This window comes from Struthio camelus, chromosome 3 (assembly GCF_040807025.1).
Source record: "Struthio camelus isolate bStrCam1 chromosome 3, bStrCam1.hap1, whole genome shotgun sequence".
Classification (NCBI taxonomy): domain Eukaryota; kingdom Metazoa; phylum Chordata; class Aves; order Struthioniformes; family Struthionidae; genus Struthio; species Struthio camelus.
In genome coordinates, this window is record NC_090944.1 from 47,450,980 (window position 1) to 47,476,830 (window position 25,851).

Consider the following 25,851-nt stretch of genomic DNA (forward strand, 5'->3'; position numbering starts at 1 on the left):
TTAATATTTTATATTAGTGCTAAAAAATTTTCACAAAAAAACTTAAGTGCCAGACTCCAGAAGACTGGAAGTCACTTACCTCTGCAACTTTAAGAAACTCTGATACTCTGGTCATTCGAGTAAGAAATCGTTTGTAGATTTCAAGAGCATCTTTACATTGTCCCTTTTTCATTTCAAAAAATTTCTCTAGAGAAATAATTTGGCAAATTTCAGTTAAGGTATCTTACATATGTATGTCTGCATTTATCAGCAACTTTAGTTTTCAGGAAAAATCATATTGTTGGTCTAACTAACAAATCAAGAATACAGCACTCCACTAACATTTTTGTGCTTAGACTTTTGCTAGTAGCTTTCCCAGTCATGAGCAGAAATTAGGAGTTTGGCCTGCTGAGATGCTAAATAATTATACAGACTGGAAAACTGCACCCAAAGCAGCCACAGCATTACATGTGATGTAAACCAGGTTTTTAAAGACAGATGGTAAACAGATGAAGTACCTATCAACCTTGAAATTAAAGGTAATTAAGGATACTTAAATGTATTTATATATTTCTTCTCCCAAGTTGCCTTAACTCCAAAGAACAGTACTTTTTCCACTCTAGTAACTTTCTAAAATTGGTTCACACACAGTATTATTAAGGAAGACTGCCATATACTGCAACCCAGCTTACGCTTTAAATAGCTATAAACAGTGAAGTCTCAATCCAATTGTTACACCCAACACATTTCCACCTATTCAATAAACTTTCCATGCCTACAGTTCAGTCAAAACACGAGAGTTATGCTTATGAAATTTCAGCATAAAGTGTTGCAATATACCAAAAAAAAGTCTGAGTTTTACAGTTCAAGAATTTAATTTTGCCTATGTTCAGTCTTTATAACCTCTCAGATTCTTCCCGTTCTCATTGCAGTCAGAGTTTTCAGTCAGTTATGCTAGCCAACAAATTTGAGTTTCGCTCCATCTTTGCAGACCTGCTGAAGTGTTCTAAAGTTTTAACAGGCAAAGCCAAATTTCTACAAGGTCATTTATGTCAAAGCTTGAAATGCTTTTTGCAGTTTAAGACAATCCTGCTTTTAGAATTCATAACAAAGCCTTCTGCTTAAGGTGTGTTACACTTTTGATTATTCCAAGCTTCCTGAATTTCAGAACATGCTTATAGCCTTGTATATACCTTGTAGTCTGAAGGCAGATACATTTCATTCGAGGATCCAGCTACGGCAATCATTCTTTCCGACAAACTGGGAAGGCTATTCAGGAGGATGTTACTTAATAAAAGGCTACTATATAGCATATACAGCAGAAAGAAGAACCTGGACATTTTGGATGAGCAAAAGCTCTTTTGCAGGACATCTTTTTTTTTGCCCAAGCACAGGCTCAGTGCCTTGCAGTAGGCTTCTGTACAATTTTATAAGCACATGACAATCCAGCCTCAGGTAAGCACTAGGTTAAAAAGTTACGACTGTGGCTTAGTGTTTTCCCTAACTCTTCTTTCTAAGAGAACAGTCAAGAAATAACGCATTAAGTTTTAATGGGAAGATTAAAAAAAAAAAGGTAGAGTCGAAACTCATTTTTCACTTGCTTGTGTACGTGAACTATAGACATCAGGTTACTTACCTAGCAAGTTAATAACCCCATCATTGTAGCAAGCAAAAAGTTTGATAAGATCTTTAAATAGAAGCATGAATGCAGCATTTATGACACCATTTGTCAGTTCATTTGGATGAACCTACAAATAAAACATCAGTTATTTAGAACAGCTTTACTGAATGCAATCAGAAGTTTTAGCTTGCAGTAGGGCTATGATACTGTTGTAGATGGAATCAAGCACTGAATGCAAATTTTTGCACAGAAAAATTAAACACAGGTAGCTTCTGTCAGCAGATCAAGGGTCACTTTTTCGCCACTTGAAAACAATACACTACAGGGGAGGAGTAACCCCATCAACAGTAAATGTCTTTGTCTCAACTCCTACCACACAAAGGTGGAAGGCAGAGAAGCTGTTAACAAAGCTTTAAGGAAAAAAGTCTGAACACAACCTCAACAGTCTACTACGTTATACAGTTAATGAAGTCAAGAGCCTTCCAGTTCTCATATTAACTTGGGCAGAAAATAAGTGCTGGTTTATTAAAAGGCAGAAGAAGAATCTTTTCAGAGACTAGTCTCACAATTTCTAAGTTGTTTAAGTAAGAAAAACACGCTAGTGAGAGCCTGTACTACAGAGCTGGAGTGGGCCCTCTCCTCTCCTCTGCTCCCAGCAGGGAACGTGTCCTTCTGTCCACACAGGACACAGAAGAACCCTACAATTAATTCCTTCAAAGACTTCTTTGCAGTGTTCTATGTTCAATGTCCTGTACCAATTCACCCCTCTTTTTGTTCTTAATTTGAAGTGTATAAATAATCCCACTGACGTTAATGAGATTATAAATATCTTGCATATATTTATAATTCTATGAATAGTCTAAATTAAAGTTTTTAGTCTATTCAGCTTGCAACTAAACAAACTGGATGACGTCTTTGCGAAAACAAAACAACGTAGGTATGGTATTTTAATGGCTCTCCCTCTCTCCCCGCCCCAAGAAGTTGGTTGCAAAAGGAAAAAGAAAAACCCACACCCAGAGGGGGGGGGATTCTTCTGTCTCCATATTTTGCTCTGCTTTTTCCCCCACTGATGCAAAAAATGAAAACTCTAAGCTCAGAGTCAGCATTCCCCAAGAACCCTCATTTCCCATTTTGTTTCCCTACCTTCTCTACAAAAAAACCCTGCATCTAAGCATCTTCTACATGTAAGTAAGTGCCATCTTCCACCTTACCTACCTCAGTGGGATAACAAAAAGGCTATGGGTTTTTCTGCCCTCCAACTTAACTGGATGATCAGTAAAGCATTATCTACAAGAAGGCGAACAGTTAATTTCAACACAGCATTTAAGTCACTACCTAGTGTTCATGCTCTGTTTGCTGGGTGAACTTCAATACGTACATCAAATTCAAGTAGTGCATCAATTTGTTCCTGCAGTATTGGCATGCTCTTCAATAGCTTTTCTGGAGCCATTGTTCTCATTACACCATCAGCCCTGCAAGAGGAAACACAGATTACAAGCCATAGCGTTCCTTCTCTCCCCACCCCCCAAATGGTCATTTGTTGCCTAATCATAAGCTTAAAGCTGCTGTAACCCACTTCAAGTATTTGGAGCATCGTCCGACTCTCCTGCCTCCCATAGCACCACAAGAGTTGGCAGGGTAAATACTTCATCCAGTCACCTTCCTCAACAGGAGGCAAAGAAGGGTTCCGTGTTAGAGTAATCAATGCAAGAGACAGATCTCTTTGCAGACAGAAAACATCAGGGTTTTAAACAACTTGACAAGAAATAATATTGCAGAAGTAGTTAAAGTGACCGACAGCCTTTATGTACAAACTTTAAGTATAACTAATGACAAGTCATTGCTAAGAGTACTTTTTAGTCACACGTTTATGGTCACTGAAGACAAACTCTATAGGTTTTCTCCAGCAATTGCCAGTGCATGCACCTATCTATCTAGTGACAACATACGTCAGTGCAATCTTTGCTAAGAGCTTCTTACCCTATGATATTTTTCTGAGTATTCTTGGATACTAATTAGTTTTCTTACCCTTCATAAGACTTCCATTGACTTTAACCTGCCTTAATGAGTCCTGAACTATTCATCCAACTGGACCATGCCAATAGTCACAGATGTGTAGCATTCCTTACACGCAGTCCATGTGTCTTATAGCAGTCTTCACGCATGCCTCTTTTTGCGTCTGAATAACAAACCTGCACATCTGTTGTGAATCACCCCATTCTGGCCACTAACAGTTACAGTATCTCTTCTTGAGGAATGCATACTACCATTCTTACTTATTTCATGCTACACTATGAGGCAGCACCTTGTTCTCAGAACCAGAAATATTAAATATAGTAAAGCTTTGCATGAACATATAGCAAGGCAGGAATTGAAGGATTCCCAGCAACTCAAACTTACGTTTCTGTAACATGAAGTGCTTGAAACCACTAGGTGAAAAAGAGAATTTAAGATGCTAAGACAGGTCCAGGCCTGCGGGACCAAAGCCTGTCTAAAATACTAATCCAACTAGATATTAGTCTTCACTTTGAAAACTTCTTAATGTTTCATATTCCTGATAGCTTGAAGAGATAAATATTCTGGTCTCTATTACTGGAATGGTATTCTGAAAATACAACTTCAAGGGACTCCAGCTACACAGATAAGCTACCACAGTAGGTCCTGTTTGTCTAGCAGTTTGTTAGTAGGGGCAAGAGAAAAATCCAACAGAGACGTCTGCATCAACAGCTCTGAATCCAAAGCCACAAAATATACTGAAGCTACCAGAACGAACCCACGTGTAGACTCATTACTACTAGAAGGAACGTCTTTAGTATGCAATAAACTGCACCTTCATTGGGTGCTAAGCCACTGGCTGTGTAGTTAATGCTTCACAAGAGATAATCCAGAGCTACGGAGGTTCCAGTTACAGGAGTTAGAGACCAAAAAAGATGTTCTGACAAATACCAACATATTACTCCGAGTCTTTTGGGGGAGGCTTTGGGGTTTTTGTTTTGTTTTAACACAACCCTTATGGGAAATAATTAACTTATAGTCTTATTCTGTTAAGTTTATAACTGTTTGCTGTCTTGCCTTCTAAGAACATTAGCTGTCCACTGGAATTTTCCTTCATAATCAGTCATAACAGATCTAAACTATGTGTTGTGTTAGGTATCTATATGGAAATGCAAAGTGCCATGCAGTCTAGCTGCAAATTGTGACAAAAATAGGGAGACATTGTGACATCCGTTGACAACTTGGTATAGAAGAAATTCACTTCTAAGCTAAAAGGAAAAAAAAAAAAAACAAGGTGTAAACTTCATAGGGCTAGGCCTCTGATACCGCAACAGCCTACTAAAGCTGCTGAAAAAAAACCCAAAAAACAAAACAAAAAAAACCCAAGCAGTGTAATTAACCCCTCTCTTAGAATTTGATTGAGGGCCTCTCACTCTTCCCTTCCCCCCCCCCCCAAAGAAAAGATTACCTACTATTCCATTCTAGTTAAAGGGACCAGCAGTTGAAGCAGGAGAGAGCCTGCATTAGGCAGTCTTCACCTTACCTTGGCTCAAAGCAAAATGAGCCCATGACTGTATTTATTCAGTTCTTTTCTTGTGGAATAGCTTGTGCAGACAAGATTTGTTTGACCTGAATTTTGAACACCAGTTTCCAAGTATCTTTGGTGAGAAGTGGAACAGGTTGCCCAGAGAGGCTGTGGAGTCTCCTTCCCTGAAGATATTCAAAACCCGTCTGGGCGCGATCCTGGACAACGTGCTCTAGAGGGCCCTGCTTGAGCAGGGGGGTTGGCCTAGATGATCTCCAGAGGTCCCTTCCAACCTCAACCGTTCTGCGATTCTGTGAAGTGTTTTGCCTAGGTATCTTTTGCAAATTAAGCGCTCAAGAACACACATAAAGCCTAAGCTGTTTACAGAGCAATTACCAGATTTATCATGCAATTTAAACATACACTGTGGCCAGAAGGAGCTGGTTGGGCTATTTGAGTCTTTTTTAAGACTAGTCATTTATTACTTGATTATGCTGGACTAGCCATTTTTCTTAGAAATTTGATCTACTGCTGACTTGCTCTCCACGGTAATCAAACACTAGAACTTAGTATTTCTTTCAGGATACTATAAACTTCCCTAACTTCATTAGTTGGTTCTGGGTGCCACATGTGCCTCTCCCTCCTACTCCCACTCCCTCCCTGTTTTATTACTTCAGAGGACCAGCTTTATTCCACAGACCTCTGCCTTCTAGAAGTTTTGTTCCTTTTCTCATAGGAAGCGTCTGGGCACTAATGAAACATCCCAAATAGATTCAGACTGTTTCCTTCCCCAAATTCTAAATGCAGTCTCCCTGCAGCACAATTTAATAAGAGTCACATTTAATACACAGCACTAAAAGCTCCCAATTCTGCAAGGCCCATTACTTTAATCAGGTGATATCCAGTATTTGCTTTAGTATCCATAAATCTTTCTTCTTCCCCATGTGCAATTCTTAACCAATTACAAATACTTAGAAAATCCAACCATTTTGGTGTTTCAGTGTGGCTAAATAAAGAACTTAGGAGTGAAGTCATTGGGACACTAAAATTAAGCTTAATGCCATAAGCAAGATTTTATGGGTCAGGAAACCCTATCGGCTTATATATGTAAACTTTGCTTACCCTTTCTTCACTCTTGCAAAGTCAAATGCCATTTGTCTGTAGGAAAATGCTTTTTCATTCAAGTATCTACTATAACGCCTTATAAAAGTGGACATGTCATAACCTGCAAAAAAACAGTTACATGATTTACATTTATCGTTCTGCTTGCTTGGAGGTTCTTTAACAAAGGATAACATACAGTCAACACACCCCAGGACTGTGTGATCTCTATTACAACTACAGAACTCCACATACAGAACAGGCATGACAAGTCATCTTCCAACTTCTAAAGAAAAAGCAGTATTGCTGCATCAAAACAATCCACCACTGCTCTCCACTTTCAACAGATTCATCCTATGCACTAATGGCAAGATTCTTGTGAAAGCCTACTAGTGGCTCCTACACAGTTATGTGCTGACATCACTCGATGGTCAAATTAGTTACACCTCTGTTAACATGAAAAACGCCAGGTCACACGTAACTGGTACATGGCTTGTAGGACAAAGATTGATTTCAACTTAAACACTCCCACTATTTTAGATCACTCCCTCCAGCTCTTACACGGATCCTTAAAATCCCCCTCACTAGGTTTAGTGGAACAAAGAAATAATGATTGTATTCCTAGAGATTCTTGCCTCTACGAATTGTTACATCAGAAATCTCTAAGGCGCACAACATTGTACAAGTGGCCTCAAACTGCAGCGACCTTATTTCAAGGCTATACAGCTTCTAAACACCAGCATTATTACAGTCTATTCCTCAGGCATTTCTTTCACAGTTTCCTCTTCTAAGTCTAAGTTACAGAATTGCATGCAAACAGCAACTGATCCTCCTCTTCAGTATGGGTCCCTTTTTGTTACCTTCATTACAATCCCTATCTCAGCTGTGTTTTTCCATAACATCTCCAAATACTAAGCATCTCTGTCAATTCGAGCTTACCACTACAGTCTCCGACATATCTATGACATGCTGATGTGTTATCTATGAAATGGCAATTTAAGTTTTAAAAAGTAGCAAAGAGCACAACAACACGTATTTAACAAATTTCACGGTCGCCAAATACCAGCATCTTTGAACATGCACAGCACAACAAACACAGGTTTAGTATTTGCTTGGTTTTGTTCCTGCCCTGTGTTACCATTTCTAAGAGCCTTAAGTCTCTTGGGGGTTATGTGTCCTTAAGAGATGCAATAACGTGGTATTGCTTTGATCTTGCCCATCACTGTAGCATTCATGCATTTTGTAGTCAACAAACATTCTCAAACAGCTGCAGAATTAGAAGTTTTCTGACTTCTCTAGTAGGGAGCTACCACGAAACAAGCTTTCCCTCCATTAAGTGAGGCATCAAGGAAATTCATCAGTAATTCCAGAGTCAGACTGGAAAAGGAGACTTTGCAGGCTTTAGAGAAAACAAGTCAAGCCCTCAGCTTCTTGCTCCCCTTCCAAAATCAGTAGCCAAATCAAAAACAGCTAATTCCTTGGGTGCGTTATTGTTTTTTTTCAAATTAAATCCCTAAGGACATTTCTGAAAGAAAATTCAGGCTTCCCAAATAACCAAATTACCACTTAAGACCAGAAAAAATAAATGGAAAATTGACCCATTCCCTCCTTAGCTCTGTAATAAAAGTTAAACAAACAGCTGACTTGGCCCTGATTTCAAACAGCACCTTCCAAGCAAGTTGTGAAGTGTCAGCTTTTGAGCACAGATTTTGCAAGAACTGAGAAACACTGTTTTGAAACTGTTCAGGAGTTCCCATTTCACTCTAGCTCCTGTACTCATTGAGTACTTATAAAAATGTGTTACTGAATCCTTTATACATAATTTTCATTACTTGCTCCTCCATTCATAAGAATCAATGTAATTAGCAACAGTATCTTGTTTAGCATCTTGTTAAGATAATAGACATGAGTAGGCCTACCATGAGATCCACTTTTGTCCAGAAAATTGCTGAGGTTGAACAATGTGTTTCTAGATGCCAGGTACTGAATGAATCTCTGCAACACAAAGTTATTTCCTTATCAGAGGCTGTATCTGCAGACTTTGTACCTCCCTAGCAGGAAGTTTACAAGTGTAACTCCAGCATACAGACACAAAAATCCAGATTTTTGTCTTAGTCTACTATAGCTTCCTCAAAAGCATTTTCAGTTGTTGATATTCACTGTGTTTAGCCTGAACCTCTACTAAACAGCCTATCGCTTACATAATAATAGATTCTGCGCAAAGTATTACGTACACTGTTGAACAAGCAGTAAGAATAGCTAATCCTGGAAGAGATTTAAGGAAGCACAAAATTTATCTCTTTGCAAAGCAGCATATCCATAGTGGTCCCAGACTTTTCATGCCAGTAGCCCTCAGCCCTTGCAGCCAAGCTCAAGGCCTATTTCAATCATGAGTAGGTCGCATATCAAGTCCTGGGACTAACCGACCAAAACAATTAAGGAAAGCAAGCCAGAAAGTTGACTGAAAACTTGGAACAGAAAAATTAGTCAGGAGTAACAACTTACACGGTGATATCAGAGAAATTCATTGCAAGAAAACATTTAGTATATTGCCAGGGAGAAACTGCTCCATTGTCATACTAAAACTCTTCAAATATGCTTTTTATTTTACACAGACACATCAGTTTATTTGGGGCAATAAAGCGCAAGGGCTAGGAAAACATGACTAAAAAGATATCAAGTTGAATTTACAAGTCTAGGAATATTTTAACACTAATTCAGAAAGGGCAGCTATCTGGATGGCAGCGTGACTTTGACTCTCACTAATCTTGTCTTTAAGGTCACAAAAGGCCATTAAGACCAGAACCACTCATCATGGACATGGAAGGCAAAGAGAGAGATGGAAAATTAAAGACGCGAAAGCAGTGTCAATTTTTGTTTTTTTTTTTTTTTTTTTTTTGTAATCAAAGTTGTCCCTAGAAGATTTTGTCGGTTACTGGTAGTCTCTCTTCCGACATAGCTCTGTTGTCAGGTGGTGGATAAGTTACATTAAAAATACTGAAATAGGTTGCTGCTTGCTCTTACACTACAGCTAAGTAAATAAAGAAACACACAGTCAGCATCCCTCCAACTTAAACTATGTTGCTAAAGGCAAATTTGGAATCACCAATCATTTTCACCCTTTGTTTCAGGTCCTTCCGGGTTCAGAGAGCTGCCTCTGCGCTGCTAAGATTTTTCACCTTGCAGTTTGTTCAGTGCCAGCGCGGTCTCGTGAAAAAGTGGATTACACTTACCTCATTGCCATGAACCATTAGATGATGCGTGGTAACTAAGGCTTTAAATACAACCACCCAGCTACTATTAGTTGCTCGCTCAAAAAGTGTATCAGCCATCTGAGGAATATTCACATTTGTTTCATTAGTTGCTTGGATCAAATCTATAAGAAAGACAGAAGGAAGGTGTTAGGTACTATAAGTAAGCCAAAGACGTTGGCAGCACGGCCAACCCTACCAGGCTGCAGATCATGGTTATATGAAATAGAAAGCACAGTGCTTAAGTTCTACATTTAAAAAAAAAAAAAATCTTTGAAGTTATATGAGTACGCACTGACAGTAACATTAGTCTGGCTCTTTTGCCCAACAGCGTGGACTTTCTAACGGTTCTGACCGAAGCTACGTCCCAGCCTCTTTCTGTCTTTGTCCCAGATGTTGTTAGGGTATGCAACATCACATGAATTTACAGCTAGTGAATTTTCAAGTTGAGCGTAACAGTTCTCTTTCGGTTAGATTAACGAGTATTACTGAACTCTTCATTTATAGTTAATATTTCAAGCGTGTGGAACTCAGTCACATCAGCAAAAACAGGTATCACCAGAAACAAATATTCTAGACGTCTCGCAAGCTAGAATTTCATTAGCATGCTGCAGCACACCTTCTAGAGTCTCTACAGGTCTAGACAGCAGCAGAATGCTCTCAGGCATTTAAGAAAACTGCTTCAACGCTGAGAAGCAAGGTAAAGACAGACATTAGTTTATACTTAAGAACAACCGTTCTTTGGCAACAACATCACCCTGTGTAGAAAGAGTAAAAGATTAGACTGTTTTTGCAGAACGGGAATGAGAACAAAATATGGCTTTATTTCCTGTACGTTTAGGAACTGCAGACTTGCACAGGGGAGCACCTGAAACTAAGGTAAGTACTTAACCATCAGTAGGAAGGCAGCAAGCTTTTCACCAGCTTCTCTTTCCCACATCTACTGTACGATCTTCAACTTACTACAACACCTATCACCTCTAAACACCAGATATCTGGAAAAAACTTTCTACAAGCTATTACCTACTTTTTCGGAGACAGTTGGAAATTGCATACTGCAGCTGTATGACTAAATCCAGTGTATCGCCAGAAAGCCCCAGCAAGTCTTCAGGAGATTTCATGCAACAGAAACAGTGCAGAACACAGACCTAATTGTAGGGCTGAGGTTTAAACTTTGAAGACTTATGCAGAAAAAGTTAAAAATTAAGAAGTTTTAACTGGAAGACTAATCTGTATTTCTACTACAAATGAAAACATATATCTTTCACTTTCTCTGAGATAGCAGTAAGCATTGTTAATTATCTTTCACACACTTCCTCCACCTCTTCCAAAACTAGAAAGGTTCATCCCACCACTCAAGTCATCCCATGATGACAGATACTCTATGTCAGGGGCAGACATGCTATTCTGTGACTGTTCCTTAACTTAAACTACTTCTGCCTGCTGCAAATACTCTAGAGCACTTCAGTTCACTTGGTTAGGAAGGTTACCACTTTCCATACTTGCTTTCCCTCCCCAACACAACACTACATAGTAAAGGCTATGAATGCTACTAAGAGAGCAGAACGCCAAGGTCTGAGTTGCTGGGAAGCTGTTGAATCTTGCAGGGCAGGGCAGGCAAATTCCAGACACCTGTCCACCAAAACAGACTGATCTGTCAGCCTAACTATTGTGAACCACCTCATATATTCAGATACCAACCACATCAGAAGGATTCAGAGGTTCAGTAAATGGTTTTGAAGCTACAGCAAATGATTTTACGCTTCTATTACGAAGACTCATTTAAGATTGAGGAAATCTATAGCTTAGTGCCAGAAGCCTATGAAAACTGCAGTATCTGTATTTAAAACTGTCTTTTCTACGAGCATAAGACCTGCAAGCCGACTGTATCCCCTCAGTGGAATGATTTTCTGCAGCAAGACAGAAAACAAAATATTATGTGACCTGTTTGCCGCTGCTGAGAAATTAACTATGATTTTAAGGAGTTTATTTATTTATTGAACACTTTGTCTGACATGCAGAGGTAACATTACAATGTCAGTAATGCTGCTCTTGAAAGGAGAGGTTCAGCAGCTGAAGTATGACACTAGTAAAGATATGCCATTGAATGACAACAGTTTAAGCTCACAGAACCTATAATTATTTTTCTTCATCTTTTTGTAAAGACAAGCTAATATAGTTTCATTCTCTGATGCCGATTAGTGCGTTATGGAAGAGTCCAGTTAATAACAGCCTAGAAGCAAGTAATAAGTGGCTTGCTCACACTCTACCCCATTCAGAAGGTTTATTTCAGACTACAGCGTTCATCCTTACGACAAGGAAACATGGATCAAATCTGCAAGCTTTCAGTCCCAAGGTCCAGTACTTCATCTCATTATGGAAGAAGGGTGGTATAAACTGTGTATTTTAATTGCGGATGCGAGATAACGAAACCCCAGAGGAGTCCACCCACAGTAGTCCTGGCAATGAAGGCTAGAATGCACTATTCATATATGTTACTGCAGCACTGTTTCAAAAATCACTCCAAATTGCTGGAGGGTGCAGTATCTCAGCCTGCAGCTCTAAATGTTTTAGGACATGAGCAATTATGGTATGGTATGCAGAGCAGGGAGGTACGATTAAATTTAAAGTCTGCTACTTTCAGTAAGCAAAAAACTTAAACCACACACAAAAAGTACTTTGCTCATCTTCTGAGGAAAAAAATGGGTTTAATTCTTGCAGGGCTGGTTCCTGTTCAGTCACATCAAAATTCAGGAATTTAAGTGTCCTAGGCTTCTTTCCCCAATACCTTAGAGTCCCAGGTTAAGCTAGCAATTGTCAGTGTCTGGAGGGGAGGGGAAAAAAAAAAAAAAAAAAACCAAACCAACAAGTGTAACTAACTTTATTGAATCCTGAACAGTAGAGTTTGTTTGGTGGCTAAATGGAATTTTAAGCTAGAGTTGATAGAACTAACTTGCCTTCACTGTGAGAAGGAAAAATAAGTTGGGGTGGGGGGAACCACCCACGACCCTAAGTTTCACTCCAGTATATACGCGGGCTAAACATTAGGATACACAAATTACATTTTCATAAGCTATATAGATTCAGACATTTATTGGCAGGGCACAAACTTAGTTGTCAGAAGAGACAATGAAGTTCGGACTCTTCTAAGCAAGTCTCAGATGGACCTGTTAATATGAAGAAGGTAATATTAAGAACTACTGTATGAAGAGCAGTCCATCACAAGCTACATTAAACAGTTTTCAAAGTTGATTCAGTTTGGGGTATGCAACAGCAGCAGGAATAAGGATTAAAGGTATGCTCCTGATCAAGTTTCTCCTGTAGCAGGCAACCATATCAAGTACACTGGCAGATAACCCCCAAACCCAGAAACTGAGTTCAAAGTCCAGGCGGAGTAAGAAACTGGAAATTCTACAGCAATAGCAGCAAGTGTTTTCATTGCTACTTTTCTACAAGTGCCACAGACGAAAAATGAAGACCTATACCCTCCATTTTAATTTGTTTACTGTGCGACTAAATTATAATTGCCAAATCACAGTATGTGATTTTCCTATTGCCTTTCTTCACATCTCATCGACTGCTATTTTGAACATTTATTCAGTGTACAAATCCTTGTTTAAACTGTACATTTAATTTGGGCTTCAGTGTATGTTTTCTAGTTAAGTTTTCAGATGCAATTCAATGCACATAAACAAAAGAAATAAACGGATGTCAGTTCTTTAACACTGGAACTTAAATCTAAATATCTGGCCTTTCAACTCCCTCACTAGCCAACTTTTTGGCCCAGTCTTCAGATATTTGCAAGTTATTCAAAGAGAAGCAAGGCTAGAACATCATTAACTTCCTCACTAGTAACAAGACAAACCTGCCAATTTGAGGAAGATCTAGAGAGCGTAGAATGAGAAAGACAGAAGAAAGTTAATATACCTTACCTCTTTATGATCTTTTAGGGAGGCCATTAAAAGATGTACTAATGTTGGTGTTTTTGTTAAGCTCATGGTGGGGGAAGGGGAGAAGCAAGAAAGTGTCACTGTCTTGAGAACTTCAGACTTCTTAAATCTCATTCACAACTTCTTGATTTTGAAATTTTTTCTGAATGAGAGATTCTACCATACCTTAAAGAATCTTTCTTCTTCCTTTACCTTTTCAGATTGTATTCGGGAGCTGATTTTTTTTTTTAAATTCAATTCTTTAATATAACTAGTGAATTGCAGGTCTAAGTTAGTTATTCAGAGTTTTCAACTCAGTATGCAAAGAAACAGAAGCAGGGTACAAGAATTCTCTCTTCAGAGGGATATTTGTGCCAATGGTACAGTGGCTGTCATTCCAGGTTGAATTAACATCCAAGCTGCCTCAATGTTTGAGCTGTCTCATATATTCAGCTCTTAAGCTTCACTGATTCTCTCTCCAAGAGTAAACCCTGTATAGAACTTCATTACTATTACACTGAATGCTACAGTAACCTCAGAAAGTGATTTTTCTTGCTTGCAAGTATTTGAATAAAATATTGAATCCACTGGAAATGAAATGCAGGATTGTTCTGAATTTGGGCAAGTCAAGAATGGAAAGAGGTGGCTTAAAGTAAGCGTTTAAGAGCCTCAGAGTAGTTAATTGGACAAGTAACAGGAGAAGTCCTCCTTCGCAAGATGTGAGTCGTATTAAGAAGCTCTTACGCTGTTATGCCAGCCACTGCAAGAGCTGAACTTGCAGTTTGACAGAAGACTGAGCACAACTGTATGGGAAAGCGGAACAAAGTTATCTGTTTCTGCTTCTACAGTACCTGTTTGGGAGAATGTTTAATGAATTAATGTTGCCAGCTTTCACTAGCATGCAGTTCCAGAAAGGACAGTCTGGAATTTAACTGCAGGTTAAAGTTTAGCTGCTTCTCCTCTTCCCCTAGTTCGCCTGATCTCTGCTAAACATACACCATGATCTGGCTTATAATAATCTCCCCAAGCACAACAGCAGTCCTTGCTGTCTCCTGCTTCCTCCGAAAAAGTCTACCCCAAGAGCTACTAGATATCATCTTGACCCTATGAAGCCTGCCCTCTCTCAAAGTCCGTCATCTTCCAGGTGTCCCCCATGCACCTTCATGCTCGTACCAACTCTATGAATCTAAACACAATCTTCCACAAAGCACATGCTCTAGGTACTATAAAGACTTTCCCTTTAATGCAACTATAGTCATTGTGCTGATAACACAAATACCTGAGGAAACTGCTACCAGCTCTCTACAGCCTTACCTCACAAATATCCTTCTTGCTTGACAGATCTCAGACTCTTTAATTAAGACAAACGCTCGCTGCATATCCTTGAGTGCTCACAGCAGCCAGTCATTGCAGCCGCAACTGTGTTCAACCTTTGTTTACAAATTATTCCTCTCTGCCAACCCATAGTATTAAGTTTTTTTTTTTTTAAATAACAAGAAAAAAAGTTTCTTCTTCACTATCATCCACCACGTGGAGAGGCAGAGGAGAGATAGCACAGCAGTTTTAGAGTAGCACTAGACTTCTGTTGGAACAATTATTTCTCAAATTGAGAGTTTAATTCGTCTTAGAATCATTTTACTTTCACACTACTCCTTTTTAAATACAGGAGAGCACCACTTCCTGCATCACCAAATACCCATTTTGAAAACAAAGCTGAAAATCCACTTCCCACTTGCAGGATCTTATTCCAACTGACTTTGATGTTCTGCACACTTCCTTCACTCCCATATCAAAGCAAAATATTTGGCCTTTAAGTCATCTGCAAAAACCATCCTAGTTCATTAACAGTATTAAGTCAGTTCAGTTGGATTGACATTCCTTCTAGTCCTTAACGATTTATATATACATGGCTTTTCCTCATGAAAGGTTCAGTTAAGGGTCTCTTGTGAATGGGAAAATAAAAAATAACCGTCAAGCAGTCTTCTATTGGATCTGAAAGGGTAGAACCAAGGCAGCTGTTTCCCTGAGTGCTGGTAATGCTGAAAAGCATGATAATAGTGTTTAAAAATTCTTGCCATAAGCAATCCCTGAAGTTCCTTGACTTATGAGTACTTTAAAAATTCCCCAAACTTAGCCTCACTGACTGTAGGGGAATATATTGCCTTTAGCGTTTACATGCGAGTTCCTGCCTTGAAGGTAATACAACCGCAGCTGGCCTGAATGTCATCATTCAGAAGCTCAAGTTTAAGAAGCAGTCATTGATGTACTGAGTATGGTCTTCAAGACTGCTAATTCATTAGTGATGAATATATTCTATGAACGAAGTCTGAGAGCTTATTGACACCCAAGATCAAACTATTCAGAAGGATAAAAGCATCAATTCTACCCAGGAATCAAGTATCTGGAACAATAGGGGGTGTCACCCAGAACATGGGCCAGGCGTAAGCTGTTCTAGTCCAAATGTACTAAGGAAAGGAGCTCACATGCCTGAAGCCAGAACATTAAGCAAACAGGAAAAGGCCCACAGTCAAATAATATTGTTTTTCTTCTTCACAGTAGCTTTCTCAGGTGGCTTTACTGTGGGAAAGCCTTAATTATTAAGCATAGGATCTTCTTCCCTGCCCGCAGAAATAATAAGCTCAGTCTTGAACATAGTGGGTGTTTTTTTTGTTTTTTGTTTTTTTTTTTTAAAACAGAATTCACTTGCTTTGAAAGCCAAATAATTTCTCTCAAGCAAGAATGCAGGTTCAGCAAAGGAAAGGAAAAGAAATCTCTGCTTTGATGTTCCCTTCCTCACTTTCAGAGTCCCCATCCCAGACCTTCCTCCCATCCAAATCCTGTTGCATAACAAGGTCAACAGCTATGTGCATTTTTCTCCTCAAAGACAAGAATCAAGCAGTTTTACTTATGCTGCTACAAAAAAAAAAAAAAACACACAAGTAATTTTGGAGCCTGAAGTGCCACTTCTGTATTTTACCGGTTTGTTACAAACATCAACTCAGGAACAAATCACCTTTTTCCTAGATTTTCTGGACAGCTCTCAATAGTTTAAGAAATACTAAACACCACTTACATTTGGTGGACACTGAGCGATAGTGATAAAGTTGCAATGCAAAAAGCAATTGCCTTGGAGAAATGTCATTCCCCATCCAATTTTAATATGGTATCTTAACCTCCAAGCTCGGTAAGGAAAGAATGGCAATGGAAGAAACCTTACCATTAGAAGAAAGCTTTGTGTCAAGCATTTGACCAATAACTTTTTGAATGGAAAAGTAAATTTTCTCCAGAATGGCAAATCTCAGACTTCATGCTACAAGTTCCTTCATCAGTTCAAACCTGGAAGCCTTAGTCAGAATACACATTAATTTAGAGAAGAAATACAAAGCCATCTTCTGGTTTGGGTATTTTTTCTTATGATGTCTTTCTAAGTGAGCTGCAGCCATCAGCCAGTCTTCGAGTGTTCAAAGCATTTTTTAGATTTGGCCCTAAAGAGTCAAATTGTTCTCTCCATAGCTACAAAAAGTAGAGCCACAGTTCTGCTGATCTCTGCACTACGTTATACAGAAACTTCGCTCTTGCTGTATACAACAGAAACAAGTTTAAAGGGGATAATAATATAGTAAGATGATCACTTTGAAAGATAAAAGTCAGTATGTTCTAATTAATTGACTACAGCAAGTGGATACCAGCATTCCAGCTGTGGCTTGTGATCATCCTTCCGTAACGATGAGCAACCCCTAACATCATCTGCTGGTTGCATCAACTCGTAACTCTTACCATTTAGCTGTTTACTGGAGTATCAGTAACAAATAGCTACTGCAGCTTTTATCAAGAATAGCATTGCGACACTAAGGATTCCACGTTTGCTACAGCAGTATGGGATAATTTACAGTAATCTCTGAACTAGAGTATTTTCTAATTAACTCTTAGATTTTTTGTTGAGTTCACATCTCAACTACATCTGGCAGAAAGTGATGATCAATTGAGCTTTTGTACTATGCCTATGGGAGTTGCCATGCTGTTGTTCTTACTCTGAGAAGAACAAACAGCTTAGTGCTTTCCACCCCCATGATGCTCTGCCTTCCTGAGAAAACTATTTGTTCTTAATAAACCTGTGGAAGTGAAACTCCTTCACCAGCCTATCAACTCTGTCCAAAACAGCTGTTTGTAATCCACTGAGTTAGACACATAACGAATGCAGTCTGATGTTTTAGCCACATTGCTTAGCTGTCAATATATAAAAATCTAGGGGGGAATGAGACAATATGCAGGCAACTTCAGTGATATGTCAATTAGCCAGGGCCTGCATGCTAGAAACGAGTCAGCTGTTGAGTGCATAGTCTCAGTGGCTGACAGATCCAGCTTTCAATATCTAGACAATAACCCGTATTTGTTCTTCTGCCTCAGCAGGATTCTTTTAAGAGTCCAGCTATTTTGTCAGTGGATGTCATGGGAAAAGGTAGAGTCAGCCTGAAAAATAAGCAGACAAGATGAGAGAACATATGCACTTCACAAGCCACTAAAAGCTCAAAGTGGATTGAGATTTTTAACTCCAAATGAAAATGCCTACAACAAAACCTACACAGACAGTCCTGTTGAAAACATGAGCATATGTATAGAAAAAAAGATATCCAGCATAACGCAAACCTGTCTTTGCGGAAAGTGTAAGAGCATGACCTTCTACTTTTCTAGAGTCATACTGAAGCAGTCTATAACAGTAGCAAGCACTTTATAATATGGATGCAATGATTTCAGTCTATTTTGTTTCATATCTGTAACTCAGAGTTCCTAACTCCAGAATGCTCTGTCTCAGGTATAAATGCTGTGCATTAAAAGAAGTTTTACCAAACTGACTCATGTCCTTCACGGTTAGGAAGAGCTTTATTCTCTCCTTGCTAATCAAATACAGCAGGATGAAAGTAAACATGCAGTTCCTTGACGTTAATTCCCTTACACTGCACAAGAAGTTAAACAAGAACCCTTGCTTCTGTCTGCTACATAGACAGCTGGGCTCAAGTTTCAGAAACTTTGAGACAAACACCAACTACCAGTAGGCTTTACTGCTCAACAAGAGTCTACCGCCTTTTACATACTGCAGATTTCTTAACACTGCAAAACATTCTGCTAACACACTTAATGGAACATCTGCCTGACAGTTGGAAGATACTGTCAGGACTGCTAACATTTAAAAAAGTCACTATAATTTGCTATCCAACAGTTCCAAGTCATGATTGCATCTGGAAGATGCTTTTACCACTGGCAGCAGAAGTCTCATTTCAAGCTATTAATGAGCAGGAAAGCATGAATCTATCATACTGGCTTACATCCAGACAGCAAAACCTTATGCAGAGTCAGATCTCTAGCCTGGAATACCAGGAAGTGGCAACTACGCTCCTAAGTATACTATGGAGGTGAGTTGTGAAAGGTAGCTTTTCACAATACGGCCTAAGCATATTTTCCAGTTTCCTGATAAACAAAAGGAAGTTCTTTAAGCTCACCTTCACCAAATATAGTAACTTTTGCTAACACTCTTTCCAGTCACAAAGATCAGAACCATTCAAAGTTTAAATGAAGCTTAACAAAACCAGAAAGCCTCTACGTGCTTTAGAATGAAGGAATGCATCAAAAACAAAAAACACAACACCACAGACAGGGCTTACATGGGAAAGAAATGCAAGAAATGAAATAGCTGAACACTAAAACCACTCATTGTATATTGTGCACATTTTCAAACTACTCGTGCACTACATATGCTGACTTCCTCTGGCTTGCAGTCCCTTAGCAGAATCTCCTATAATTACGCTGAGATGAAGCTATAAGCACCATAACTGTACTTTGAATTCAGAAGTCATGCAACAAAATCCAAACCCAAGTCTCCATTTGAGAAGGCTGGGCTTCAAAACTCCAGGGCTGCTAAAAAACTGATGCAATGATATGTTAAACCTTGTGTCCATATCTAACCTCTACATAATGAGAAACAACAGCCTTCAGAGTCAGGAAAAAAGCCAGCTGGCTTCCCCCCTTCACAAAAGTCCTCCCCTCTCTGAAATGAGAGGTGAAAGAGAGTCCTTCTAAAAGCAGTTTTAACTCCCACTTAAGTGCATGTATGTGGGCTCCTTGATTATGTGTGAAGATGCATGTTTTAGCTGACGGAGTCCTGCTTTGCGACAAGATAAGAGATCGCTCCCTTATTCTGAGACCTCCTCCCAAACTTCTACACTCCCATAAGATGGGAGTGACAAGTTGGTGTGTTTTATTTGTGTTTTGAGCAGCTGCATCTTCCTCTCATTTCTGTGGAGTACCATTTTAGAACATTCTGTGAACTATCACCTAGAGTTAAAGAGATAACGAAACCATGCCAGAGCAACCTGCCAGGCTCCACAGGCTAACAGCTGACCATCTGCTATGGAAGCATCCGTTGCCATTGTGTCATCCGTGCTTGTGCCAAGCTAAGACTCAGTTTGAGGTGACCAAGTATACTGTCCACTGCCATTCCACAGTCTTGTCCCACCTCTTTAGGACAGCAAAATTTAAGACACTTTCTTGCAAAGGCCTGGTTTTGGTCCCTTCAATACACAAAAGAACAATGTTAGTTCAAGCGGACACAAAACTCCCCAGTCTAGTCTATGTCTCAGTCATAACCCCAATCTCCTAAATACCTAGAAATAACTTGCAAACACTGCTTCCTTTCTCATTCCTTCTTTCAGGAAGTAAAGCCACCGTGACAAAGGGCATAGCTTTGCTGGTTTGTTAGAGCTCCATGGCTGAATACAGCACTGAGAGTTCTTGCCAAGCTGCTTACTATCTGCAATAGTCCTGCATTTTGATTTAAGACCACGGAAGGAGTTGACTGTCACTAGTCAAACCCAAGCTCCAGACATGTCCTGCCAGCAATTTGCAGTTCTCAGCGCATATGTTAGAAACTAGGTGTATTTTCTTCGTGGTCCTCAAGCGTGGGTCGGTCTGTGTATTCCTACTATTTCCTCTGCAAGAAGTTTGGAGTTTTATCAATAGGAAGAAAACAACAGACTATGAAAGGCAGCTGACAACTTGTCTCAGCACAACGGGCCAGAGTACAGATTACACAAATACACAACACTAGCACAATATAAGCACAACATCAGGACTTTTCAGCACCCAATTCCTTTCATTAAAGGAAATTAAGATAAAGATAGAATCTAAAATAAAGCATGACATCACGTTATCCTGGACAGGAAGGAGAAACATAAGGGTATTTAGGCTTCATTAGTCTGGAAATCAGCAGCAATACAGTGTGTTACCAATTGCAATACCGTGCCTACGAATAAACTGTGAATCTCAGGTCTCCAGTGGATGCTACCACTTAATTGCAGCACAGAAAAAAACACTGTTCTAATATTCCACCTGCATCTAAGGACACATGGCCAGATCTTTCAAGGCTAACGTCCAGTACTATTTGTGGAACTAGTTCAGACTGCTGATATATTCCTTCTCCTAGCGGACTACAACTCAACTGCTTCAGCAGCTATGTCTCACAGGCTAAAGGAACTCACTTATGAGCACAAGCAGCTTACTGGCAACTAGCTATGTTTGTCAAATAAATTTGAGCCCACTCTTGGAAAACTCACTTTATATTGTTTTTCAGTGTTTTCATCAAGCTTTGCTGAAATAAACAAGATCAAAATAGCAAGATTAAAAGTATTAAAAATTGTTTTAGGCTCTATCATGAGGTTTGCAGAACTCCGGAAAAAGCAGGCATAATTTGTGAAGTGACAGACTATCCTCTGTGAAGTATTCTGTTAACTTTCTAGCAATTGTCAGCATTTGTTGTATTCAAGTTTTGTTTAACCCATCAACCTCTCACCCAAGCCAAATTTTGGCCAGTGGAGAAGCTAAGCAACCATGCCAAGCCTCACGTGTGAGAAACTCCAATGTCAACATATCAACGGTGCTTCACATTAAAATCTTGCTGCTACCACCGAATAGGGGAACAAGACTACTGCAGCAAACTCTGTGCTGCATATCAGCACCTGCAAAGCTGCTAGGACGGCTTCTTGTATCATGCCATTTAGTTTGAGTTCAGAGTTCAACCTAGTCCTGGATTACTTATTCTTACAGGATGCTAGAAGTCCTGTGCTAACATTCTGATCCTGATTTCCTGGCTTGTGTTATTATTGCTTGGTTTTTTTAGTTTTCACGCTATTTAAAACCAGTCCTTCCAATTCAGACATATTTTTCCTATTCTGCATGCTACGCACTTGAAGTGTGGAGAATCAAGTTTCATCAAACACTCACTGGTGATGAGTGTTTTTGAGTTTTATGAGTTTCTTTTGAGTTTTAGACTTTTGTGTCTAAGGTACGCATGCACGCGCAAGAACTTGTCCTCTTTCACCACTACCCACATTCTGATCTGTGCCTTGAAAAAAAGCTCCAGAAAGGAGGAGCACATGTTAAGATACTGATACTGTTTGGCAAAATTGAACCATCTTTAGACTACAGTAAGACTAAGGGAAAGAATACAATGTCCTTCCTTCCTCCCCTCATAGACTGGAGCCAGCTTCTTCCATCATACTGTGTATCTGCAGCTGCCTACAGGAAGTTCCCTTTTTGTGGGCGTTTGGGGTTTTTTTTGTTTGGGGTTTTTCGGGGGGGAGGGGGAGGGTGGCAGAGGGGGCTGCGTAGGAAGAGTCTAAGTAGTCTCAAGTACCTTGAAAATAGGCAGAAAAATACTAAAGGCAGGTGTGTGTTATATTACCATTTCATCAAAAGTGAAGACTAATCTGACACCAGTACTCTTTTTCCATTAGGGTTTCACCTCAATTTAAAGAAAATTCATGGAAGGGAAGTTCTTTTAGACTGCCAGTGGGCCTCAAGATACCGGAGGACTCCAGGAGGGAAAGGCATTACCAAGTGCTGCTGATTTCTCCATTTAACAAGAAGCACCAAAGACAAAAAGTATCAAAAATGCTGTATGCCCTTCAGAGTTACTGTGACTGACATCTACTTTCGTGCCCACTGGAGAATCCTGCACAAGGCAGACACACAGAAGGAGCGACCTACCACACTAACAGAGCACTTTCTTGGAGGGCTTACAGAAGTCCCCAGTAATGGGACAGGCACAGGTAAGGTACACAGTGAGAATGGAGGGTTTAGGAGCCAGGCTGGGAATCAGACCCACAGATCAAATCAAACCACAGGAAATCAAACTGCAGAACATGAAAAACATTCAGTTGCTGCTGCCTGGGGTGTAAAGGAGCAACACTGAGACTGCTGAAAGATACTCAGTCACTAAATAGAACTGATGAAAACTATGGATGGGTCGCTGTATTACTGCTCTGGTCTTCTGGCGTCGGGGAGAGGGAGAGTCCCTTTTTTATTCTTTCAATCTGTTCAGAATCAGAAAATGCAAGACTTGTATTTACGTAAAGGAAAATTAGCCAAGTGTCATGCTGACCTTCTCACGTACAAGAGCCCTCAAAGAAAGCAGAAAAGACAAGGCTACTCCGTTATCAAGGTCTACAAACGCAAGTCAGTACTGCAGAAAAACCAAAGTTGTTCTGCCAAGGGCATGAGTGACCAATGTGGGGGCATTTTTAACAGAAAGATCTTGATGACTATCAGACGCAGACTAAGAATACATATTTCCAGTCAAGGAAAAGCTAAGGGAAGAAGGTAGGATTGATCAACCTAGTTTTACCAACTTTTTAAGCTGTTTAATGACACTAACTACCTTAATGACACTAAGGTTTTATCTTCCTTTTCCTTATATAGTATACCTTAAGTAGGCTTAAACACAGAACAGTTTAGATGTGCAAGATCAGTGATTCTGTCCAAGTTTAAGCCTTTAAATTCTAACTTAGATTCTAACTTCTGCACAGTTTCAAACATACTATTAAAAAAAAATACTTAGCCAAGTCATGCTCTTCCACCATTACCCACATGCTGCTCTGTTAGTCTTGGTTTTAATTAAAAGGGCATCCTTCTGTTGGTATTATATATGCCTTACCAATAGCATTTAAATGGGGCAAGGGTGAGAATCAAGAGTTATGCCATCGAAATACTCACAGAATCACAAAATCGTTTAGGTTGGAAGGGACCTCTGGAGATCATCTAGGCCAACCTCCCTGCTCAAGCAGGGACCTCTAGAGCATATTGCCCAGGATCACATCCAGACGGGTTTTGAAAATCTCCAGGGAAGGAGACTCCACCACCTCTCTGGGCAACCTGTTCCAATGCTCTGTCACCCTCACAGTCAAGAAGATTTTCCTCAGGTTCAGATGGAACTGCCTGTGGTTCAGTTTCTGCCCGTTGCCTCTTGTCCTGTTGCTGGGCACCACGGAGAAGAGGCTGGCCTCATCCTCTCGACACTCCCCCTTCAGATACTTGTACACGTTGATGAGATCCCCTCTCAGTCTTCTCTTCTCCAGGCTGAACAGGCCCAGCTCTCGCAGTCTTTCTTCATAGGAGAGATGCTCCAGCCCTCTAATCATCTTGGTAGCCCTCCGCTGGACTCTCTCCAGGAGTGCCAGGTCTCTCTTGTACTGGGGAGCCCAGAACTGGACCCAGTACTCCAGGGGAGGCCTCCCCAGGGCTGAGCAGAGGGGCAGGATCACCTCCCTCCACCCGCTGGCAACACTCTGCCTCATGCACCCCAGGATCCCATTGGCCTTCTTGGCCACAAGGGCACACTGCTGCCTCATGTTTAACTTGTTGTCCACCAGCCCTCCCAGGTCCTTCTCGGCAGAGCTACTTTCCAACAGGTCAGTCCCCAGCCTGTACTGGTGCATGGGATTATTCCTGCCTAGGTGCAGGACCTTGCACTTGCCTTTGTTGAACTGCAGGAGGTTCCTCTCCGCCCAGCTCTCCAGCCTGTCCAGGTCCCTCTGAAGGGCAGCACAGTCTTCTGGTACTCAAGATCGACTAATCCAAAAAGCTTTCTTATTGGCTCCCCTTACCGATGACAGACATTTTACACTATTTGGACATTTGCACTCTCCCAAATGAAGCAAGTCTCCAATGCTATTTTAGGAAACAATGTGAGGGAAGTCCACAGAAGCAGAGACCTACTCAGCATGGAGACCGATGACAACTCCTTACATAAAAAAGATGTGCTGATCCATTAGTAAATAAAAGAAAAAAAATAGAATCACTTGTTTGGGTTTTTCTTTTCAGGCATGAGATGAGAGATTCTTTAGGGTGACAAGGAGGAATTAGCAATTTAGACTGCACCCCAGCTGTGACAAGAAAAAACAAGACACTACATGAAAAGTTAGCATGAAAGATTAGTTGCAAACAGTCTGTTGTCTTGTACATGGAAACTGTGACAAATTACTACACTACAAGATATATCAAGACATGCAAAAGTACTTTCATTAATAAAAGTCTACAGAGAATTGAGTTCTGGGCAACTTTTTGGAAGATAATTCCACAGCCATACAGAAAGTGCTGCTTTGACTGCAGAGCAATGCAGTACTAGTATGCCTGTGCTACTCCAGCTGGAAAAAGGACATGAGTGTCAACAGACTTAGAACGCTCTCCAAACCACTTCAATAGCAAAAAAAATTCCAAAATACACATTTAACTGTACCAGTCACTGAGGCTCAGTGACTCAGGATAGCACCACTGGTTCCCACCTTTCCCAACAGCCAGAGACCAAACTATAAGCATTCCCAAGAAAGGAGCTAGAGGTTTCTAAGACTAACCTGTGGACCCCAGTACCTTTACCTGCAGTAAGCCTTGGGAATAAAGTTTAACCCATTATTTTTGGTCAATAGGCCCTTCGGTTTCAACACTAAAGACCATGGTAACCTCAAATACGTTCAGCCACTCCTACTACTTGCAGGACCAAGACAAAGCACTGCAAGGACAAGTGTCTGCACCAGCACAATACTGGCACCAGTCCTGCATTTCAGTTCCTAGCATGAATTGAACTACGTATTTCCTCTTAGAGCCTTTGTTTGTCAGCTACATCTCAAAATACAGATTTAGACTTCCGACAGAAATACACTACTACACTGGCTTATAGATACACAGGTCATCTCTGCAACCACAGAAAATTGAGTCCCGATCTTCACCTCTTCTGTTTCCACATTTCATGAAAAGCTCAGCTTTTGATGAGGCCTCTGGAAGGGCCTTGTACCTAACATGAATTATCTTGAAAAAAGTAAGGAGGCATTACATGATCTTTTTAGATTAAGCACCCCAGAACTTCCTCCTGCTGCACAGTAGTTCACTTGACAAAGTAACTCAAGGGAAAACCCAGCCATTTTGAGCATTTTCAGCAACAGGAACTTGTATTACAACCAGCTGCAGATTTAACAACCTCACTGGTTTCCAATTCACTTCTCCAAATGAAAGACTGCTGACCTGTTTCTGAGTTAGCTCCTTTATTAAAAAAAAAAAAAAAAAAAAAACAGTGCTCTATTCAGATCTACCTATTTCTCTCATGCAACTTGTGTCCTGACATCTGAA

The 25,851-nt window shown here is 40.1% G+C and overlaps 1 protein-coding gene across 2 annotated transcripts in view; it reads right to left on the reverse strand.

Moving 5' to 3' along the window:
* SNAP91 (synaptosome associated protein 91) overlaps window positions 1-25,851 on the reverse strand; it is a 72,546-nt gene that overhangs the window by 42,640 nt on the left and 4,055 nt on the right. For both annotated transcript variants that reach the window (XM_068937667.1, XM_068937666.1), the window contains exons 3-8: window positions 9,455-9,597; window positions 8,141-8,216; window positions 6,243-6,345; window positions 2,979-3,072; window positions 1,616-1,727; window positions 80-186 (exon numbers count right to left, since the gene is read on the reverse strand). In XM_068937667.1, the coding sequence (XP_068793768.1) occupies window positions 80-186; window positions 1,616-1,727; window positions 2,979-3,072; window positions 6,243-6,345; window positions 8,141-8,216; window positions 9,455-9,597 (635 nt within the window). The remainder of the gene's footprint in view (window positions 1-79; window positions 187-1,615; window positions 1,728-2,978; window positions 3,073-6,242; window positions 6,346-8,140; window positions 8,217-9,454; window positions 9,598-25,851) is intronic.